The sequence below is a fragment of the Chiloscyllium plagiosum genome, chromosome 9 (assembly GCF_004010195.1).
Source record: "Chiloscyllium plagiosum isolate BGI_BamShark_2017 chromosome 9, ASM401019v2, whole genome shotgun sequence".
Classification (NCBI taxonomy): Eukaryota; Metazoa; Chordata; class Chondrichthyes; order Orectolobiformes; family Hemiscylliidae; genus Chiloscyllium; species Chiloscyllium plagiosum.
In genome coordinates this window covers 17,294,687-17,317,319 of record NC_057718.1, presented here as the reverse complement: position 1 = coordinate 17,317,319, position 22,633 = coordinate 17,294,687, and the positions used below count along the sequence as shown (strand labels likewise).

The following is a 22,633-nucleotide window of genomic DNA, read 5'->3' as shown; positions in this document are numbered from 1 at the left end:
TATTTATACCTGAACAGTATGTAATGATATTTACAAGCAATAAACTAGCTTGTTAACAGAGAACAATGCCTCTTCTGTATAGACTCTATAGCTGTGCATCCTCTAGCACTGACCATTAGAAAGACCAGAGACAAAGTATAGACAAAGGAGGACTGATGGCAAAGGATTATCTCAGACAATCCTTACTCTGAACCATATACTGGCTGATGGTATGAATTGCCAGTCATGGAAATCGGGGTAATACCACAGAGTCAATTTTGCAATTTGAAAAGTATCAAAGATCTCTGTAGAACAATAACATAGAGCTAGCAACATCAACAAATAATACAAATTGACTGAATGGTAACTGCACATCAGAATAACTTTAAAAATGTATCCTCTCGGGACATGGGGCAATAGTGGCTCAGTCCATCTTTAATTGCCTCATGTAAAGTAATTTGAGAAACTTGGTACAATATACAGGCCATTCTTTCATTAGATTAGTAATTTATTTTTTATCATTAGCACCTGTTTAGCATCATACTTGTGTTTTTAAAGGGAATTAATGAGCGGAATGTGAGTTACCATTTATGAACTCTTTTCCTAACGGGTAGCTGGCAAATTGATCTGGGCCCACTATCACACAGATAACTACAATCTCCACCTATTGATGGGCTAATATTATTTAACCTTGGCGAGGTTCTTGTATTTAAAAACAAAACAAATGGACAGAAGAGCAGGAGCCAAGGTGATTACAGAGGAGCTTTCCACTGCACCACTCAAAAGTCAAGGAAATTGCTCCACAATTCAGGATGAAATATTCAGTAAATACTCATTTGAGTGCACAATTATCTGCATAGTGCTGATTCAGTCTGTCTGAGTTCTGGCTGATTAATGGGAGCTCTTTCGCTGGAAGCAAAACTTGAAGTCTGGGGCATGTAACCCAAGTAGAAAAAAGAAACTGCACTTGCAGTGTATTAAACACTATTAAAAAAAACTAACAGTATTTGTGTTAATAGTCAAATAATACTATAAAGAGGGCATTTATTGGGAAACACACAAAGAGAAAAAGCCATTCAGCACAATCCTTTCATAGTTTTTTTTTAAAATTCATTGTGGTGGACTTGAGCCAATCCATCTACTGAGGGAAGGTCGAGAGTAGGGGTTTTCTGTTCCTGAAGACCTAGAAGACTGTTCACATGTGAGGGAGGTGAAGCCATGCACACATCTGATCTTCATTGTTTTTCTCCTGAAACAGATCTCCAGCCGGAAGCCAGGGCCTATTGCTTGAAAGGGCATCACTTCACATCAAGATCAGCAGATTGAGACTGATTTTCTCCCATTGTTACTGCCTGCCATAGGCCTTTTGGAGAGACTTACAGGTTGATGCTCAAACACATTTGGCCACATTGTGAGGGCACCTTCAATGGCCATTAACTCCTGGAGTAGAACTTGGGCCAGGTATCTGAGACATTACCCAGTGCACCATTAGACATTCCCTTAAACCTGAAGGATTATTTGATTTGGTGTTGGTTACAAGAACCCAGGAGCATTTGGATTGGTGGCTGGGTGGAAAGAGTGTTGACGAAAGATGAAATCATTGATACTGGAAATGTTTGCAATCATCTGATGTACATGCACAGCTGAGGACAACTCATTTACATCAGTTCCTGGCACTCAGCTGTGTTGAGCAATGACTTATGGTGAAAGACAGACCTATACAAGTGCAGATTGAGAAAGACAGACAATGAGGAGTTTGCACTTCTGCAGTTTGTCTCACGTGCTCATTGCCTGCCGAGCACTATGTGTTGCAATGAAATACCTTGTGAAGTGCAGGCATTATTGTAAAGTGGGAAATTTAGCAACCAATGAGTGCGCAGCAATCTCCCATGAATAGCAATCGTACAATAGTTTGATTTGTGGCGTTGGGTGTTGATTGAGGGATAAGTAATGGCCTGGATAACAGGGACAGCAACAGTACAGCACTCCCTCAGTATTGCATTATCCTATCAGGTGCTCCTGACCTCTAACTCAGTGTGTTGTCACCCAATTCCAGTTATGTTCTGGTCAATTTCTAGTAAAGGGAGGAACATGGATATGACAAATGCATCAGGAGTCCCCTTTAACTACAAAATTGCACACCCTGTTACAAATTATGCAGTCTTCTTTTTCTTACATCAACACCAGTTACCTTCCTTTTCTGAACTACAACATATTAATTTATGTATGATACTCATTCATATTGTTTACTTCAACAGCCTGCCCTGGTCATGTACTTCTTTATCTTATTATTGCTTGGGTTCCACCTGACATGCCTTCTTAATATTCTCTTTCTAACTTTTCATCTTCAGCCACATCTCAGAATCAACACAAATTATTCAATCAATTTATCAATTGTTTTTAATTTTACAAACTTCTACTCAATTGGCGAAACTCTTTTCTGCCAAAAACAAACTTCCTTATACTTTCTACATAAATTAAGTTTCTGATACAAATGATCGAGAGATAATTTTATGCCAGTTTTGTGGCAAAGGAGTAGAGACTCCCTGTGGTCATGTAAACTGCATTGGTGCAAATTAGCTGCTGTAAAATATTACAGAGAGAATTTTTACCAGATACACAACAAGCAAGGGGGATTGTTCCTCATAAGAGGGAAATAAAGCTTGATCATTCTGTTAACTGTTCCCAATAGTTTAATGCATCTAATATTCAGTTTTGGCAGAAATTAGCTCCCAATAAAGGGAGTCCTGTATTACAATCTACACAGTACAGAGGAACCTGGATTATCCGAAGGACATAGGCAGGGAGTATTTTGTTTGGTTAATTGAATTCTGGATAATCAAATGCCTGATAACATCGTTTATGCTGGATAATCCAATATTCGGATAATCGAATGCTGGACAATCGAGATTCCTCTGTCTTGGGTTTGCATCAAAAGAAAATTATACTGACCTCTTTCAGCTCTTCATACGTAATAATCTTCACATTCTCATCATCAAAATGTTTCTCCCACACAAGAGCATGGTCAAAGTAGGAGCCCCAACAAACTGTTTTAAAAATAAAAAGTAGCATCAGAGAGAAAAATGCCAATCAAAGGTTCAGTAACATATACAATTTGGTGACACATTGGGTATTTTTCTCAGAGTCAGTGCCCCTCCAAGAGTCATTTCTGTAATTGAGTTCCTCATTCTCTTCAAACAGAGGGGTAACCTTGCAACACAAGAGATACAGCATCGACCACTGTTGAAGACAACATCCCTGTTAATGTGATTCACTCATTATGAATGGATCTACTGGTGTCTTACGAGAGTGGAGAATCTAATCAGATGGTATCCCTAAGACCTAAACCTGTGAATTTGATTTATTACAAAACAGCTGTTAAATTATCAGGTGTAATTTTGTTTCAAATTAATTACTTAAGAAAGTGAGCAGAGCATTACATCGAGAGAATTAAAATGACAGGCAGCCTGTAGGTGCAGTCAGGCTGGAGGGAGAGAAATATCAGACTGGTGCATACAGACAAAATTCAGATTTAACTCATCATTCAGTCCTTGCTTTATATTTTCCAATACAAATTAAAATGGAAACTTACCTGAGTAAGTGTTTGATTCTGTACTAACACTCCATCACCAATAGTATTTACACATCTAGTTTATATTAGAAATGTGGCCAGGAATTTAATTACCATTTCTTTGGAAAACTAGTGAGACTGCTGAAAAATTAGGTATTTATCTACAACATAGAAAAGAAGCCACTTGGCCCAATCCATCCATGCTGTACACAAGCCTCCTCCCACCTCAATGCATTTCCGTTCTTCCATTTCTGACTGTAGTGGACTGTGAGGATGGTTTGGGCAGAAATCCTATAACATTTAGGAAGTATTTGGAAGTTCATTTGTGATGCCAAGGCGAACAAGGCTGGGATTAGAATCATTGGGAGTTTGTTTTTGTCCAGCACAGGCCCAATGGACCGAAGGGCCTTTTCCTGTGCTGTAAACTTCTATGGCTGTATGACATGTTTAGCTCACTGTTCGATGCATCAATGCTATTTGCACAATTGTTCTTTTGGAATACAAGCTCCACACCAAACCACTCTCTCTGGGAGAGGAGGTTTCTCTGGAATTTCTGACTGGATTTTATTGTGATTGGCCAAAAGCAGTTAGAAGAATTGCTCATGTAATTCTCCACTCAGGCGAGGGAAGGAAGGGGATCCAGATATTTCTGGTTTCTGCCAGAACGTGATTTGTACTGAGCTGGATGCAATCTAAAACAGGCAGTACAACTAGAAATTGGAATCCTCATTTGGCCTGACCCATTTTATCATCTGGCCTTTGAGTTATTTATCAGTCAGAGGCTTGCTGGAATTATTTTTATGCCAGCTGATACTGGCCTAATATTCCCGAACACTTCATGCGGAGAGTTGGGGGAGGGGCTGGTATTGTAGGGAGTCTAGAGTGAGGATTCCCAAGCTGTGGAGTCATGACCCACATCGAGGTCACAAGACGAGATCTTGGCATCATAAGCTTAGTGTTTAGCAATGGGCACCATGGAGTTTCGACCCATTTCTGATAGCCCTTTAAATCCTAACCTTTTTTTTTGATAGTACGTGTAGGCTTGACTTTTTACACTCGATAGTTGATAAAAATTAGCCTTTTCATCAACTCCCTTTAAGCTCAACTGTTGACGTCCCTAATCCTGGTCAAGAATTAAAGGAGCCACAAAACGTTCCCCCCCCCCCGCCCTTGCCCAACAAATGGACCTTCCTGTCCTCCAGCACCCCAGTCAACAACTCCAGGACATCACACACCTCCCAAAAGCCCTGGAGGTTTCACTCTAGAATCTCACAAAATCGGAGGGATGAAAGTAGGGTTTAAATCCATTGGGATGCATTATGCTGGAGTCTGACGGTTTGGTGCACTGTTCTCAGTGGCCTGGAACTGTTGGTTCAATCTCCAACACTCCACCAGAGAACAAGGGTCAGGCTCTCTTTCTATGCTGCATTAAAACCAGGGCTCGACACTAGACTTGATGAGCAATCGAAAGAGAGGGGATGTGCTGTGTCACAACGTTACAGAGCATCAGGATGATCAGCCTCGGGCTGTTCATCAATCCCATTCAAATTTATTCAAAGTTATGCCACATCGTGTGGAAATAAATGGAAAGAGCACTTTCACGGTCAATCCCATAATACCAGAAAGTATTCACCCCGTGAAATATCCTGCATTCGGAATGTTCCAGACTCCTTGTAACAAAAAGCAAACACAGCTTGTATTTTAAAAACTTGCATTGGTCTTCAGCCTGGTCTGGACTCATATCGTCATGCCCTGCAAACAAAGGTCACAACCCTGCCCCAATTCTGAAGCTCAGATACCTCCGTTTTCCAATGTCACTAAATTTTCGATCAGGGTGTGGGGCCATGGTGGGGTGTGACATCTGGCTAACAGGTAAAGGTTCAAGTCCCACCTGCTCTAGATTAGATTACTTACAGTGTGGAAACAGGCTCTTCAGCACAACAAGTCCACACCAATACCCCTTTACCTAACACTACGGGCAATTTAGCATGGCCAATTCACCTGACCTGCACATCTTTGGACTGTGGGAGGAAACCCACGCAGACACAGGAAGAATGTGCAAACTCTACACAGTCAATCGCCTGAGGCGGGAATTGAACCGAAGTCCCTGGCACTGTGATGCAGCAGTGCTAACCTCTTTGCCACCGTGCTGTGTTGATGTGTCTGAATGGGTTGCACAGAAATATCTATGATTAGGATAGTTCTGAGTTCCAGATTCTGTTTTAAAAATACACTCAGTCAGGTTTTTGAAGCTGTTGGTTAGCAATGGCTAGATCTCAGGGTTAACTGTTTATGGATGCAAGGGATGGATTACCTAACATACAAGTTTAGCCCAATATCTGTCCATGCTGTAAAGGCAACATCTGAAAATTCCCCACACACATGACTGACATCCAGGTTTGGTAAGGAGCTAATTGAACTGAATATGTAGAGCTTAAAATTCATCAAGATCAAAAACGACAGAGATACTTTACATATTAAAGTATTTGAAAAAATTCAAAAAGGAGACAAAGTTCAAGTTGAAGTTACAACAAATGCGAACGACAAGATCATCAAGAAAATTGATGGGATTTAAACTTTTTCTGGGGAGCATTGTTATAGCGCTGCCATCTAGGACCAACATGAAAACCTGTGACATGACAAAAACGGAGCATGTGATTACAAATAAATGAAGATTTTCCACCTTTGTTTTTGTAGGGTCAGTGAAATGTTTCTGGGTCAACGTTCACTAGGATTGGGGTGAAGGAAGAGCTAAGCAGTTTGCGAATTATTTCACCACGTGGAGCCTGAGGCCTGGGAGATTTGTGCTCCTATTCCTGGCTGTGTGCCTGGCCATGGACTCACACCCGAAGTTGACAGAAATGATGATGTGGCCATTAGCAACCAGCTTTCCTGTTGGAGGCCTTGCTGTTCACGGAGCCAGGCAATACAAAGTGGTGATGGGGTATGGCAGGGGGAAGAACACAAACAGGCCTCTCCCACAACCACCCACCCCAACCCCGTTTATCACCATAATCTGTGCAGATCGGTGATAGAGAAGATTAACATTGACTCTTTAAACTGAAGTCTACTTCTTTGCTGGTGAGGAGACTGCAAGAAGGGAGAGTGCCATACTCCCCTTTCTTAGTTCAGGGACCGGCCAAAGTTAAGGTGCACCAAATTCCACATGAGCCAGAGTAAGTGGTGGGTGTTTGAATCTCACTGGGTAGAATTTAATCCAGCCCATTACAGCAGCAAACATGGCGGCCAGGCTCACGTGATTACGAACTATGGCCTGCATCAATCTCCCGAGAAAACACACATCCTGGGAATGTTTGAAGCAGGAAAGGATGACGTAAGCAACTAATCCACTTGATGCTTTGGAGCCCGCTGGAATTTAAATGGTGCCTCAGGATTAAATGGGAGCCACATGGCTCTCCCCTCCCTCCTGCAGGATGCCCTTCAAATTATTTTGGCTGTCACTGTGGCCTTGGATTGCAGTTGGGAAGGGTGGAGGTGGAGATGGTTTGGGGAGTGGCTGATGCGTCACAGACACTCAGTGCTGAATTCCCAGCGTTGGAAATGTGGACTGGGCTTGGGTCACTGAGAACTATCCCCTACTTCTCTTAGCTCTGACCCAGCCCTTTGTTGCCCCTTGGGTGACCCCTTTTCTGTAATCTCCACAATCACCAGTGTCCAGGGATATAGAGGTGACCATCAGGCTGGCCCTTGGCACATTCCCTGCAGAAGCCTCTGTTCCCAGTGGCACTGACATGTTCTTAAACCCAAGGAAAGCCCCATCTTTGGTCACCAAGTGCCTGAGCTGTGCTTAACTTGGTCGGGCATCCCCACGGTAACAAGTGGTTCCTGCCAGTTCTCCAACCCAGTGAGCAGGATGTCACTGCTACATTAAACCCAGCCTTTGACCCTTAGACAAGGGGTGTTTAATTAAGCATTTGGTCATCTCGCATACGTGATGTCTCTGATTCTTGTCAACGAGAGAAAGACGATGGTGGGGAGATTGCATCACACTTCAGCTCTTAACACCTCGCCCCCATCAACATTTTTACTTTTCTCACTTCATGATGAAGGTGACTCCTTCCTGGAACAGAAGCCAGTGCCTCATTTTAACAGTTTCAAATTGACCCACCGTCAGAAGCTGGTTATTTGGTCCTACGCTCTGGAATGCTCTCCTTGAAGACCCCAACATTTCTAACACTCTTTTCTCCTTTAAAGTCTACCTCATTGACCAAATATTTGGTCATATGCCCTAATATCTCCTGAGGTGGCTCAGAGGGCCTGAGTACAAGTCACAGCCAGACTGGGGATAAAGAATGGTTCAAGTGCCAGTGGGGCAGAGGCTACAGCCACAGATAGGTTCCGCTGAAGGGGACTCAAAGAGAAGGTTCCGGGTTGAGATTGCTCCTGGATTACCACATCAATGTATTTGATGCTGGCCTGCTAGACAGCATCCCATTACCCGCTGACATTTGCACTAGGAAAGAAGAAATCAGAAGAGAAATCTTTGGTTTTACTGAAAGACAAAGGCGGACAGCAATGTCAATGGGAATGTATTGTTTTTTTAATCCTTCAACGTTTTTCCAGAGAAATTTCCTCGACTGGAGATGTTTCTCTTTTGCTTTGCTGCATATATTTGTATGCGTGATGTCAGCTTTTCCAAAACCTGGGAGTGTACAGATTTTCGTTTGCTATTAGAGAACTTGACTATTGCTGAAAAAAAAGGCCATTTTGTCAAAGCCATTTCTTTTGTACTCATAGACAATGCCTCCACCAATCAGAGTCCACTTGTCAACCCATCAATGGTCTCCTCTCAAGTCATATAAATGTTGGTTCGCCCCTCAAACTGGTGTTCTTGGAAAATGTCCTGATGAGTGCAACTGAAAATTTTTAATAAAGGACATCTTTTTCAGCAATGCTAAACTGGTATTACATTGATAGTTTATAGCTAATATTGTGTAAAATTCTAAAAAGAACTACAGAGGAACGACGATTATCCAAATATCAATTATCCGAAAATCGGATTATCTGAAGATCTCCAGGTCCCAATGGAAACATTGCATCAAAGACGTGTTTCCAACAGTGATCACGTCTTTTGTTTACAGGGATTAAACAGGCACCGTCTCCAAATGACAGACTGCCTGCCATCTCTCTCTCCCCTCACTTTCCCTGGAGTTCTACAGTATACCCTAAACCTCCCTTCCCCAGGTAATCTCTCCAACATTGTCCTGCACAGGGCAAAGGTGGAATCTGTCAAAAAGTTGCAGTAAAAGGTTGGGTGTGGCTGTGGCTGCGCGCGTGTGTGTGTCTGTGTGTGTGTGCGCGCAATTTGGAGACTTACCCCGCAAAGGCAGCAGTCTTGTTGTTGGTGTCTAGTCCAGCGGCCCCAAAGAGGGAGCGGGTGTGCGCGGGGTTGCACAGGGTTGGGGGTGGGGGGCCGTGTTGTATGGGGTTGGGGGCGGGGGGCCGTGTTGCACAGGGTTGAGGACAGGGCCTCACGCGCTGTGTGCTGCTGCAGTCTCTTAAATGGGGAGCAGACTTTAAAAACTCTTTAAGCCCCAGAGGAAAGGCATTTAATCAATTAACCAAATAATCGATTATTCGGATGAAATAGTGTCCACCCAACACATTCAGATAATCGAGGTTCCCCTGTATGCATCTAGGAATGCCTAAACCCACGAGTAATTGTAGCCAAGATGCATTACCTTCTCCAGTCATGTACTTTCTGAAGAACTCATCCCAAGATGAATAGGTGGGCAGTAAAGGATTATTCTGACAGAAGTGATAGTAGGACACTGCATTGTCTTTGGGATTGCGAAATACAACCAGTATCTGTGGAAAGATAACAAGACAAAAGCATTTAATCTTTCTGCAGAGAAATGGAGTGTGAGCCAAACAGAATATTACCACCATCTATTCTGCTTTCAGTTTAACCAGGGGAAATCCTCCAGTGTAGTTTGCAAACCTGATTTCTATCAACATTCGATTTACTAATGAGAAATACTGTCAGCATTATTAGAAGACAATACACTCTGTCTTGTTCATGGTTTACTCTGAAACCCTACCTTTCTGGTTGTAGAGTCATAGAGATGTATAGCACGGAAACAGGCCATTTAGTCCAACTCGTCCATGCTGACTAGATATCCTAAATGAAACTAGTCCCATTTGCCAGCACCTGGCCCATATCCCTCTAAACCCTTCCTATTCATATACCCATCAAAATGGCTAATAAATTCTGTAATTGTACCAGCCTCCACCACTTCCTGTGGCAGCTCATTGTGAAAACGTTGTCCCTTAGGTCCTTTTTATATCTTTCCCCTCTCACCCTAAACCTATGCCCTCTAGTTCTGGATTCCCCCACCCTAAGGAAAAGACTTTGTCTATTTATCCTATCCATGCCCCTCATGATTTTATAAACCTCTATAAGGTCACCCCTCAGCTTCCGACGCTCCAGGGAAAACAGCCCCAGCCTATTCAGCCTCTCCCTATAGCTCAAATCCTCCAACCCCGGCAACATCCTTGTAAATCTTTTCTGAACCCTTTCAAGTCCCACAACATCCTTTCGAATGAAAGGAGACCAGAATTAAATAGATGTTTTTCACATCCCAATTTCTAGACTGAAGGAGGCTATGCAACAAGCTTGTTGTGATTCCATTAATCTGGCCCATCAAGTTTAGTAGCAATTCAATATGACTCAGCCTTTGTCTATATAAAGGAAATTCCTGACCAATACACTACAATTTCTGGATGACAGTCAAGTTTGTGATCTTATTACAGAAATCAAACTTCAACTGGGACTCTGCCAGCTAAGGCTTATTACGCTAGGCACTGATCAAACCTACTATTACACGCAAAATATGTTTGAAGTTAAAAAACAACTATTACTGCTTTTCTCTGCAGCTTTCATTTTTATCCACTTTCCTTCTTGGATTCCTTGAGTCTCTGTACGTTGCTGGTCCTTACCTCTCCAGTACCTTACCTGATTGGCTAGCTCAATTGGAATCCAGACAGAAAGACCCAGACATTAAATTACCATAAAACTCAGGGGTTTGGAAAAGATTGATTGAATCAAAACCATCCCCATCCAATTTCCACTTTACTTGACACACATTTCCCAAATGGACCAATTATTAAATCACTTTTACTCAAAGCAGTTTTTAAATTATAAAATGGGAACTCATTCAACTAGTTCTATCTGGTTTATGGATAGAAATCAAAATTTCACTGTTTGATGAAAAGTGTGCAATATATCTCTTTTGGAATGTGGTTTGTTTTAATAAGAAAATGCTGATGGATGTCAGTTACTGCTAAGAGTTCTTTTGTAGACATCATTAGCAAGTCATTCCATTGCAAGATCTATGTTCAGCCTCACCCAGAAAGCGTATGATTGCAACCCACTACGGAGTTAATGGGAAGATTTTAATTTGTTTATTTCACCTATTTTTTACTTGTAAATCTGCTCAGAGATGTTATTACAAATATCTGAAGCAGGTGAGACTTGAACCGGTGTCTTCTGGTCAAGGGGTTGGGACACTACCACTGTGCCACAAAAGCCCAATAGGAATGATTTGTTTACTATTGAGTTTATGAGCCGACTAACCAAGATCATGATCAAATCAATTAAGACCTTTGAAGGTGTAGTCAAGGTGATTAAAACCTTGGATTGGTCTCACATTACTGTGCATTGACATTTTACCTTTGTTTTCTTCTCATGTATAGATGGTGGTAGATTGTTGTAATGACTATGCGTGCCATAAATACGAGGAGATGGATCATTTTGCATTCCCTTAAATGAATAACAAAATAAACATGTGTAAGAAATCACAGACCAGGAAGGACAACTGCACCACAACGAAGGCAGAGATTAGTCTGTACTTACAAAACTATTTCTGCTAACATTTTGTCAAATACCTTCTGGTTATCTTGAAATATCTTCAAATTAAGTCAACATTAATTCCATTCCTATTTCATGACCTGTTCGGAAGTCTTTCAGGTATTTTTCTGTTTTTGTATCACATTTATTAGAGAGCAGATGAAGAAAGATCCAAGTGAACAGCAATGATGGCACCAGTAATTCATGATACTTCAGATATAATCAGAAATAGCATAAGCATACAACCAAACCCTCTTTGTATGCTTCAGGATACCAGTCAGTATTCATAGCTCCCAATGTGGATTCTGCTACCTCCCATTGTTTTATACTTTTAGGGTCCAATATCAGAATAAAACCTTTAATTCAGGCTGTTGGTACTGAAATGACAACCATATGTTCTAAGAATCAGAAAGAGGGAAGGACAAGGGCTAGGCTACACTGGTTAGTTCAAAGGCACACCAATTGTGAAAAAGGTATTTCACATTGAAAAAGACACATGCAAACCACTGGGATAGAAAAGACATGGGTTATGGAAGAAATACTGATGCTCAAGTTTAGATATAGGTACGTCACGAGAAGGTGCAAGCACTCTGGGTAAGGAACTGCAATACTGAAAAACGATAGTGCAGCCCAATTAGCAGGCCCCACACCTAATGCATCACTTCATCACTGACTACTCCAAATATCTATTCAATTATCCCTCAAATATATCCATATTAGCTGCTTTTCTGGGAAATTTGTCTTTATTCATGGGATAAGGGCATCATTGCTGAAAATGTGTTGCTGGAAAAGCGCAGCAGGTCAGGCAGCATCCAAGGAACAGGAGAATCGACGTTTCGGGCATAAGCCCTTCTTCAGGATAAGGGCATCATTGGCTAGCCAGCATTTATTACCCATCCCTAATAGCCTAGAGGGCAGTTACGAGTCGACCATGTTTTTGTGGGTCTGGAGTCCCATATAGGCCAGACTTCCTTCCCAAAAAAGGATGTCAGTAAACCAGATGGGTTTTTCCAACAATCAAAAATGAATTCATGGTAATTAAACTCTGATTTCTAGATTTTTAAAAAGTTAAATTCAAATTCCACCACCTGCTATGGCAGGGTTTGAACCAGGGAACCCAGAATATTACCTGGGTTTCTGGATTAGTCCAGTGATAATACTACTGGTACATTGCCTCCCCTATTACATTACATTCAAGTCCATTACATGCATTAATTACCAATCCTCTGTCTCTGTTTGAAAAAGTAAACTTAAATGAATTGTGCATCTCCCCTGTGCTAAAGTCTTGACAACATTACTCGGCAGTGCCATGTTGAATTCTAATCATCACACCACAAAGCAGGAATTAGAGAGGATGACAGGAAAACAGGAGATCCTTGGAATAGCATGCAGGGGCTTGAGAAAAGTAAAGATGAACTTGAGTCCTACAGTCCACAAAGAGAAGATCAAAAAGGAAACCTCATCACATTACATGAAATATTATGTTGAATACAAATAATACAGGTCTAAATGATTACTTCAAATTATGCCAGGGTAGCAGGACCAAAGGGCAACTGAAGGAAACTTAAAAGAAATTGCAGACAAAAATCTTTCACTCAGATTTTCTCAGCAGATATTAGAATAGAAATGGAAATTACATACAAATCCAACTGGGCGTAACTGGTTCATAAGATGAGAAGGAATAGCTCTCATATGCTGAATGGTTATCACTTTACTTTTCATGCAAAATATGGAAACTCAATATGGTCTAAGAGTAACATTATCAACATTCCTGCAGAAACTTCTGAACATCACTGACATTTCCTTAAATACCTGAGAATTTATTATTTAAAAGAAAGTTTTCTCACAAAACGCAACCATTTGTTTATTCATAAAGTATGAGACAGTAAAAGAGTGCAAAGAGCTTTGTCACGTGAACACTGGGACACAGAAGCTGTCAATCAATAACTTACATTGCAAGACAGAGTTGTGAGAAATTAAAATCTACAGGTAAAAGATGATTGGTTAGAAATAACAGGCAATGAAATTGTAAATTATATCTTGCTTAAAGTGTTTAACAATCTGTATGGCACCCTAATAGGTTCTAACACCCATCCAAAGTGACTTTTGTCTGATTGCTGCTCCTTTGCACAGTTCATATTTCAATGCAGCATCTCAGAAAGACATCAGTGTAAAAGTAATAAAATTAAGACCTTTATTTATATAGTGCCTTTCACAACTATTAAGATGAATCAAAGAACTTTACAGCAAATTAAATAATTTTTAAATGTATTAAATGTTGTATGTTACAGTTGTAATCAAGGAAAGTACTCAAGTAAGTTATCCGATTTAAGTAAATACAATTTGGTGACAGCACTGATCCTTAGAAGCTGATTACTTAGAACCAGCAGGATGCTATGAAGCACAAATTCAAGATCAAATATAGGAGAAATACCACCTACAATTTGAGGGAAGAATGTTATAAAGACAACATCAACACTTCTTCCTACTTTTACAAATTACTGTTTCTGTGCCAATGCCTGGAAATTAAAGCTTTGTCATGGGATGCAAGATTCACTGGGAAGGACAGCATTAATCCCAATCCCTAATTACCCTTGAACTGAATGGCGTCTCGGAGCGTTTCACAGTCACTACAATGCTGTGGGTCGAGATCCCACATAGTCCAGACTAGGTCAGGACAGCAGATTTCCTTCCCCAAAGGGCATTGATGAACCAGATGGGTTTTCACAACAATCAATTATAATTTCATGGTTACCATTACTGAGATTAGCTTCCAACTGCAGCTTTTTATTTGTTTGAGGTTAAATGCCAGCAGCTGCTATGGTGCGATTTGAACCCATGTTACCCAAGCATTAAGCTGGGTCTCTGGATGATTGATCCAGTGACATTAGCACTATGTCCATTCTAATGAGGAAATGGAGTACATCATGAAGAGAGCAAGCATTGTGAATTCAGATGAGACAGTATAGAACCTGAGCTCATTCATTGGCAATGAGCGGGATGCACAAAAGGAGCAGAATAGATGTCACCTCCCTAACTTAATAACAGAAAATACATTCATTCAGATTCACAAGAGCTTGTGTTAATCTGATGAGATGCTTGGACCAGATAGTCAATAGATTGGGAACATTGAGTGGCTTTCATAATACTTAGGATTGAGTACATGAGTACATTGAGACATGACGTGTTACAGGAAGGATGTTTGGAAGAAACAGTTGTCTGATGAGGCTTAAACATGGATTTATTAAATTACGCTGATCAGTCAACAATTCCATTACCATTGTATCGTGCAACTATCAGGACGCCAACAGGCAAGCTTTGTTCCTTATGCATCCAACAATTCTCATGTTACAATGGATGGGACATATTCCTTCAGTAGCTCCCTAGTGCACTACATTCCATGGGAGTTCAGCACCTCCCCACTGAGTATTCTTCAGATGGGTGTCATGACAATGGGGAGGTGGGAAGTATAAACCACGGCTAAATGCAATCCTGCCCTCATTAGATGTCCACTTGAAGGAATAAAATATATTATCACAGACATTGAGCTTGGCCATTGTTTCAATACAAAAACAGAAACTGCTGGCACGGCAGCATGGTGGCACAGTGGTTAGCACTGCTGCCTCACAGCGCCAGAGACCCGGGTTCAATTCCCGCCTCAGGCGACTGACTGTGTGGAGTTTGCACATTCTCCCTGTGTCTGCGTGGATTTCCTCCGGGTGCTCCGGTTTCCTCCCACAGTCCAAAGGTGTGCAGGTCAGGTGAATTGGCCATGCTAAATTGCCCGTAGTGTCAGGTAAAGGGGTAAATGTAGGGGAATGGGTGGGTTACGCTTCGGCGGGTCGGTGTGGACTTGTTGGGCCGAAGGGCCTGTTTCCACACTGTAAGTAATCTAAAAAAAACTCATCAGGTCTGGCAGCATTTTTTGGGAAGAAAGCAGAGTTAACGTTTCAAATCCAGTGACTCTTCATCAGAACTGATAGCAGCGAGGAAAAGGTAATATTTATGCCGAAGGCAAGGTTGGGGGTGGGGGTGGGCAGCAGGCCGTTAGCAGATAGCTGGAGATGGAGTCAAAAGAGAGAGAGAGAGATCTGAAAGGACTAGGTAAACAAGGGGATTATTGATATTAGGCAAGGACAGAAGAGAACCTGAATAAATGATATTGAGAGCTGAGAGTAGGACAGAATGGGTAAGTTTTGCATAAAGCAAGCCATGCCATGACAGGACCAGGTCTGAAGGTGGGTAAAAACCATGGGAGGGTGGAATCAGGCTTTAGATTATTGAACTCAATGTTGAGTCCTAGAAGCATCAGGGTCTTCACTCTCTCTAATCTACTGCTCACAGTGTGGCCCACTACATTGGAGAGATGAAATGCAGACTGGGAGACTGCTTTGCAGAACACCTACGATCTGTCTGTAAAAATGATTCTGAGCTTCCAGTTACCCACCACTTCAACACCCCACCCTGTTCCTATGGCAACATTTCTGACACATGCCTGCTGCAGTGTTCAATGAGCCTCACAAGGTCAAAGAACAACATCTCATTTCCCACTTGGGGACCCTGCAGCCTCCAGAACTCAGCATCAAGTTCAATAATGTTAGAGCCGGATCCCACCATTCCCTGTTTTTTACCCACACCCACTCCTGCTATGGCACGTGCTACAGTTAGCACAGCCAACCCATTCTCAACCCACTCTCAGGCCAATTATCACATTCAAAGAGTTACATTCAACACAGCCTAGTCTCTTACTCTCAGCTCTCATTATCGCTTATTCAGCTTCTCTTCTGTCCTGGCTTACTATCAGCCCTACCTCTTTCATATCTCTCTCTCTCTGGACTCTACCTCCACCTACCTGCTCATCTCACCACATCTTCAGCATAAATACCATTTTTTCCTTGCTGCTATTAGTTTGGATTAACTTTTCCCCACAAATACTGCCAGACCTGCTGAGTTTTGCCAGCAATTTCTGATTTTGGTTCAGATTTCCAGCATTCGCAGTGCTTTGTTTTATTTTATGCCATTATTTAGATGCTGGCCATTGCAATTTATGTTAATTAACAGTTCGCTGTTGAAATCATATCACCAGCACCTGGGTATGGTAGCATAGTGGTTATGTCACTGGCCTCAGAATCCATTTCCCTGGACTAGTGATCAGGTTCCAATCCACCTTGATAGTTGGAAGCATTTAATCCGATAAATCTAGAATTTGAAAATCTAGTATTGGATAATAGCTATCATATTATCATATTGTCCACCTGGCTCACCAATGTCCTTTAAGAAAAGGAATTTGCCATCCCTTATCCAGTGATTCTAGATCCTCAGCAGTGCTGTTAACTCTGAAGTGGCCTACCAAGTCTCTTCACTGTTAGGAAGGTGACTCACTAACAGCGTCTCAATGGTAACTTTAGGGATGTGCAATAAATGCTGGGCTTGCTGCTGAGTGCCACATCCCGTGAACAAGACTCATTGCTAAACTGATATTAATCCTAATCCATAATGTTGTGGATGCAATGTCAAAAAAGGTTGCTAGGTAATGGTTACATCCCTGAGATTCCAGATGAGCAAAGTGTTAGCAGCTACCCTCCCTCTGCTTGTAAAGGCTCCCTTGGCACTGTTTCAGAAAACTGATATACCCAGTGTCCTGACTAATATTTATCCACCAATCAATATCACATTTACTAATGATCTGCTACCATACCCATGTGCTGGTGATATGATTTCAACAGCGAACTGCTAATTAACATTAATGTCTGAGGGAATTCGCTGTGCGCAACTTGGCCACCATGTTTTTTTCTACATTACAGATTTTTAGGGGTCATGTAAAGCATCCTATAAATGCAAGCCTTTACTTTTTTTAAAAGACTAAAACACAATTTCTCATCCATATACCTCATATTTCCCAGCGTTTTCAAATTCCAATAACTTGAGTTGACTCCGAACTCCAGGTTTCCCATCTTCAGATTCATTTTGATTGACAAAGGCAATATCCCTAAGTAACAGATTCACCCAATTAAATCCTGTAAAACATGGTTAAAATAAAAAGAGTTACTACAACTTTATCAATGTAAGGAGATACTTGCTGCAGTAACAGAACCTACCCTGTATGTACATATAATTCCAGAATTACTGATCAGAGAATACAATCATATGTCTAACACCTCTGTTAGGCAGTGTCAAAGAGTGTGGTGCTGGAAAAGCACAGCCAGTCAGGCAGCATCCAAGGAGTAGGTTAGTTGACCTTTCGAGCATAAGCTTATGCGCGAAGCATCGACTCTCCTGCTCCTCGGATGCTGCCAGACTGGCTGTGCTTTTCCAGCACCACACTTTTTGACTCTGATCTCCAGCATCTGCAGTCCCCATAGTCTCCCTTAGGCAGCCACTCCAGGCACCTGACCAATCCCACAGTGTTATCTTCAGGAGTACCTTCCCTGATGGGTGCTGCAACTAAAGCTTGTGTGTGTGATGAGGGAATTGAAGTGGGTGAGGCATGAGACAGATGTATTCTTGCCAGCTCTCTATTCAGTATTCAGGGTCATACAGCATGGACACAGACCCTTCAGCCCAGCACGTCCATGCTGACCAGGTTGCTGAAAATGAACTAGTCCCATTTGCCTGCATTTAGCCCATATCCCCCTCAAGATTTCCTATCCATGTATCTGACCAAAATGTTGTAATTGTACCTGCCTCCACCACTTCCTCCAGCAGCTCATTTCATACACGCAAACCCCCCTTTGCAAGGAAAAGTTGTCCCTCAGGTCCCTTTTAAGCTTTTCCCCTCTCACCTTAAACCTTTGCCCTGTAGGTTTGGACTCCCCTACCCTGGGGAAGGAAACCTTGGCTATTTATCCTATCCATGCCACTCATGATTTTATAAACCTCTATACAGTCACCCCTCATCCTCCTACACTCCAGGGGAAAAGGTCCCAGTCTCTCCATCCTCTCCTTGCACTCTGTCCTCTGTAAACCCTGGTGAACAATGCAGTAATGGTGCAAGAACATGCCCACAACCGATCGGAAATGACAGAATGGAGGATCCTGAACATTCTGATTGAACTGCCATGTTTATATTACAGATTTCTAGTTAAGCCAGCAAAAGTCAAATCAATAAGAATCAACTGTTGAACGTTTTCCAAAGATTTTTACATTAAATTTTGGGCAAACAGTCTTTCTGTCAACATTCTGCTCTTAGTTTCACAGATATGACGGCTCCTGTTTTTTTTAAGCATAACAGATTTTCTGATTCTAGGTATGGAACAGGTAAAGGGCCAGATGGGGGAGTCCTCTTCTACATGTCATAGTGGATGGATGCCCAAATACACAGCTAATTATTCCATAAGTTACACAGCTGTAGCACGGCACCAAGGATACTGCTTCAATCTAGAAAGCAAATAGTTATATGACCAGAATGGTAAAAGTATCAATTTTAATCTTCATGCATTTTACTCTCAATGAGGCATTACACTTTCTTCAATACATTGTTAATCCACTCCTCCCCCAAGCCCAACCACACATGCCCTTTCTCCAAATCACAACCTAACCCTATACCACTGCTGCTCTGCGTTTCCCAACACACTCAACATCTGTTTTTCATTTCAACACTGACACAAACACTCTCTAGTTCCAGTTACAAATTGTATTACATTCCACTGTTCTGAGAATGTTCACATTTTACATTGGAGATACTTGCTTCCACACAACCACCAGCCCTTCATGCTCCCAACTTGCTGCTTTCATACTCAACATGAATATGTATCACAACCCAATCACAGGTCAGGCACTAACTTCACCAAAGCAATTTGGGATGGCCAATCAATGTTGGCTCAGCCAGCAACACCACATCCTGTGAAGAAATAAAATAACTGACGTCTACACTTCCTGCACAAAAATTATGGAATAACAAAAGAAATGTGGACAGAACCAGTGAAAGCCCACCCAACATCCAAGCCCTCACTCCAATGGGGGGCATTGCCATGGAGATAACTGGCACACCATGAATACAGAGGGTCAGAAATGTCAAGCTCGGATATCATGTACAGGAGTGAGAGTTTGACAATTTGCAAATATCTAAATGCCTGACTCCTTCCCTCACCTCAAATAACCAGGCATGCAGGCAGCTGGGGAACTTGGGCTGATGTTGCATTGTCACTCATCTGCCGGTGCTCAGCCTCCACTGAAGCTGCAAGCACTTGACTCTCTCAGGCACATGACGGATGGGTGGAAGGATTGCCACTTTATTATCACCAATTTACTGCAAATCAGTATTTCTTTTTGTTGCGGAGAGAAACGTTGTTGAGAAATGCTGTTGCATGGAGGGGTGGGGGGTATAGAATTATTTCAGTTCAAGCTTTCCTCAGTTAGCTATTGCCCAACTCTCTGAGCACAAGCTAAGACTGAGAGCCCACCTCCATACCCTCTGGAGGTCGTCCTTACCAAACATAATGAGCTTCACTTTGTACAGCCTGGATTGTTGGGATAATGTTGACAAATGGTCTCACAGTGTGAACGGGCCACTCCAATCAGACAGTCTCTCTCTGGGCTGTGCTGCCAAAAGGCCACAAGATTCATCCACGCTCTTGGTAACACTTTCCAAACCGGCCACCTCTACCATCCAGAGGGACAAGGGCAGCAGCAGCAGCATGGGAACGCCAGCCCCTGCAAGTTGCCCTCCCAGCCAGCCCCCATCCTGACTGCCAGCGTTTCCTGCACTGTCGCTGGGTCCAAATTCTCTTCCTAACAACACTGTGGCTGGCCCTACATCACATGGACAGCAGGGGCTCAGCACCATCCTCTCCAGGAGCTTGACCAACGATACCTACATCCCATGGAAGAATAAAAGATAGCAGCAAGTGTGAACTCGCTGGCTCCTGTATGTCAATAAGGCAGATCGTATCATTGCCCAGTGACACTGAGGTCTATGAATATAGCGCTTTTATTTTGTTGGATTAAAGGGAGGGCAGAGATGGACGGGGGCACGAGAAAGTTTGACTGTCCGAGAAAGTGAAGAGTAATGTGGTTTCTAAAGATATTTCGAGTTCTCGGGAGAATTAACTGAGCCTGTCCGTCTGAATTTTCAATGGAAAGAACAGCAAATCATGTTAATAATGATACAGCTAAAGTGCTGTAATTACAGCAGTCCATGCCATCAAAAGAGAAGCAACAAAAGCTGTGAGATCTCAGTAATAATGAAGATTTAACAATCCCGCAGAAATCCCACCAAATGAGTGAAAGTGGCAGGATCTGTACAGAAGGGACTGGGATTGAAAACAGCTTTGAACTTCGGTGCAGAGACAAACTTTTTCTCATTCAAATGCATTTCTTTACTGTGAACTATTGTTCAAACTTTAAACAAAAGTCGATAAGTATCAGACGGTCTCACCGCATTTGGGGTAGGAAGAGATCACCAGGTCTTCGGGACGAGCCTGGAAGTTGCCCAGAGCCTGCAGTGTTTGGACTGAGCTCAGCACCGAGGGGTAGAGAACGCCCTTGTAGCGGAACACCAGCTCCTCGGGTTTTAGCTGCTTCGCTTTCTCCAACATCCCCTGCACCCTCGCCTGGAAATCGGCTTTGTCAGCCTCTGCACTCCCATCGCCTTTCACCTCCATCGCCCTGGGACAGACCGGCAGAGCGCACAGCCTCCCGTTTTATTGGCGAACGGTGACTCCGACGCCTGGACGCTCGCACGCTACATGGCGTGCCAAGGGGCGATTAACAATGACAGCAAATTACTTCCTTCCTTCGGCACTGGTTTGCTCCTGCACTCTTTGTGGTTTCGCAGAGATTGGGACTGATAAACATCAAGTGCAGCGAGCAATAAAACCCACAAAACCTGAGAAGTTCTGGAACTGCTCAGCATTATCTGTGGACCTGTCCGTGCTGGGCTGGGGCACACAAAGTCAGAAGTCAGACGACCTCAGGTTCTTTCTCTGAGATGTCACCTATTGTATATTCCTATCGCTCTGCCTGACCGCACAGCATTGACACTTACTTTATGAACATACTTGGTCACCTGCAGGGACGCATTATCTGACACGCCAGTTGTACTCTTATGATTTTTTTTAATCTTTCTGCCTATAAACTCTGTCTGTCTGCCCTGCTGTCTCACCGCACCTGATTAAAGGGACTGTGATCATTAGATTAGATTCCCTTGTGCTCTCCAAAAGCTTGTGATTTCATATGAACCTGTTGTACTAAAATCTGGTGTCGTTTGGCTTCTGTCTTTAACTGTGAAGGGCAAGAAAGAGAGAAATAGTTAAACCTTGCATCTGACTAGGAAGCCCCAAGGTTAGAAATCACACTACACCAGGTTTATTTGAAAACATTAAGCACTACTCCTTCATCAGGTGTTAGTGAGTGAGGAAGATCTTAGACACAGAATTTAAAAGAGTCAAAGAGTGTGGTGTTGCAAAAGCACAGCTGATCAGGTAACATCCAAAGAGCAGGAGAGTCCACATTTCAGGCATAAACCTTTCATCAGGCTTGTGGGCCAAAGCAGATAAATGGGAGAGGAATGGGGCTGGGGTGGGGAAGGTAGCTGGGAATGCAATAGGTAGATAAAGATGTGGGGTGATGGTGATAGATCCGAGAGGAGAGTGGAGCAGATAGGTGGGAAGGAAGATGGACAGTTAGCACCATTCAAGATGGCGGTGCTGAGTTGGAAGGTTGTGGCTGGGATAAGGTGGGGAGGGGTGGGTGCGGATCCACATCCTACAGAGATTTACCTGTACTTCCACACAGGCCATCTACTGCATCCTTTCCACCGATGTGTGGTCTCCTCTACGTTAGCGAGACAGGACACCAACTTGCAGATTGTTTCAGAGAACATCTCTGGGGCATCTGCATTAAGCAACCCCACCGGCCTGCTTAACTCCCCCTTCCACTCCCCCATGGACATGCAGATCCTGGCCCTCCTCCATCTCCAAACTCTAACCAACCTCTGCACTCCCATCGCCTTTCACCTCCATCGCCCTGGGACAGACCGGCAGAGCGCACAGCCTCCCATTTTATTGGCGAACGGCGACTCCGACGCCTGGACGCTCGCACGCTACATGGCGTGCCAAGGGGCGATTAACAATGACAGCAAATTACTTCCTTCCTTCGGCGCTGGTTTGCTCCCGCACTCTTTGTGGTTTCGCAGAGATTGGGACTGATAAACATCAAGTGCAGCGAGCAATAAAACCCACAAAACCTGAGAAGTTCTGGAACTGCTCAGCATT

General features: G+C 42.8%; 1 protein-coding gene across 1 annotated transcript in view; it reads right to left on the bottom strand.

Moving 5' to 3' along the window:
* Positions 1 to 21,128, bottom strand: part of LOC122552662 (sulfotransferase 6B1-like) — a 29,872-nt gene extending 8,744 nt beyond the window's left edge. Inside the window, exons 1-5 of the mRNA XM_043695483.1 lie at positions 20,797 to 21,128; positions 17,310 to 17,437; positions 11,244 to 11,333; positions 9,253 to 9,379; positions 2,932 to 3,026 (exon numbers count right to left, since the gene is read on the bottom strand). Coding sequence (XP_043551418.1) covers positions 2,932 to 3,026; positions 9,253 to 9,379; positions 11,244 to 11,333; positions 17,310 to 17,437; positions 20,797 to 21,022 — 666 coding nt within the window. The 5' untranslated portion in view covers positions 21,023 to 21,128. The remainder of the gene's footprint in view (positions 1 to 2,931; positions 3,027 to 9,252; positions 9,380 to 11,243; positions 11,334 to 17,309; positions 17,438 to 20,796) is intronic.
* Between the last annotated feature and the right edge of the window lie 1,505 nt (positions 21,129 to 22,633).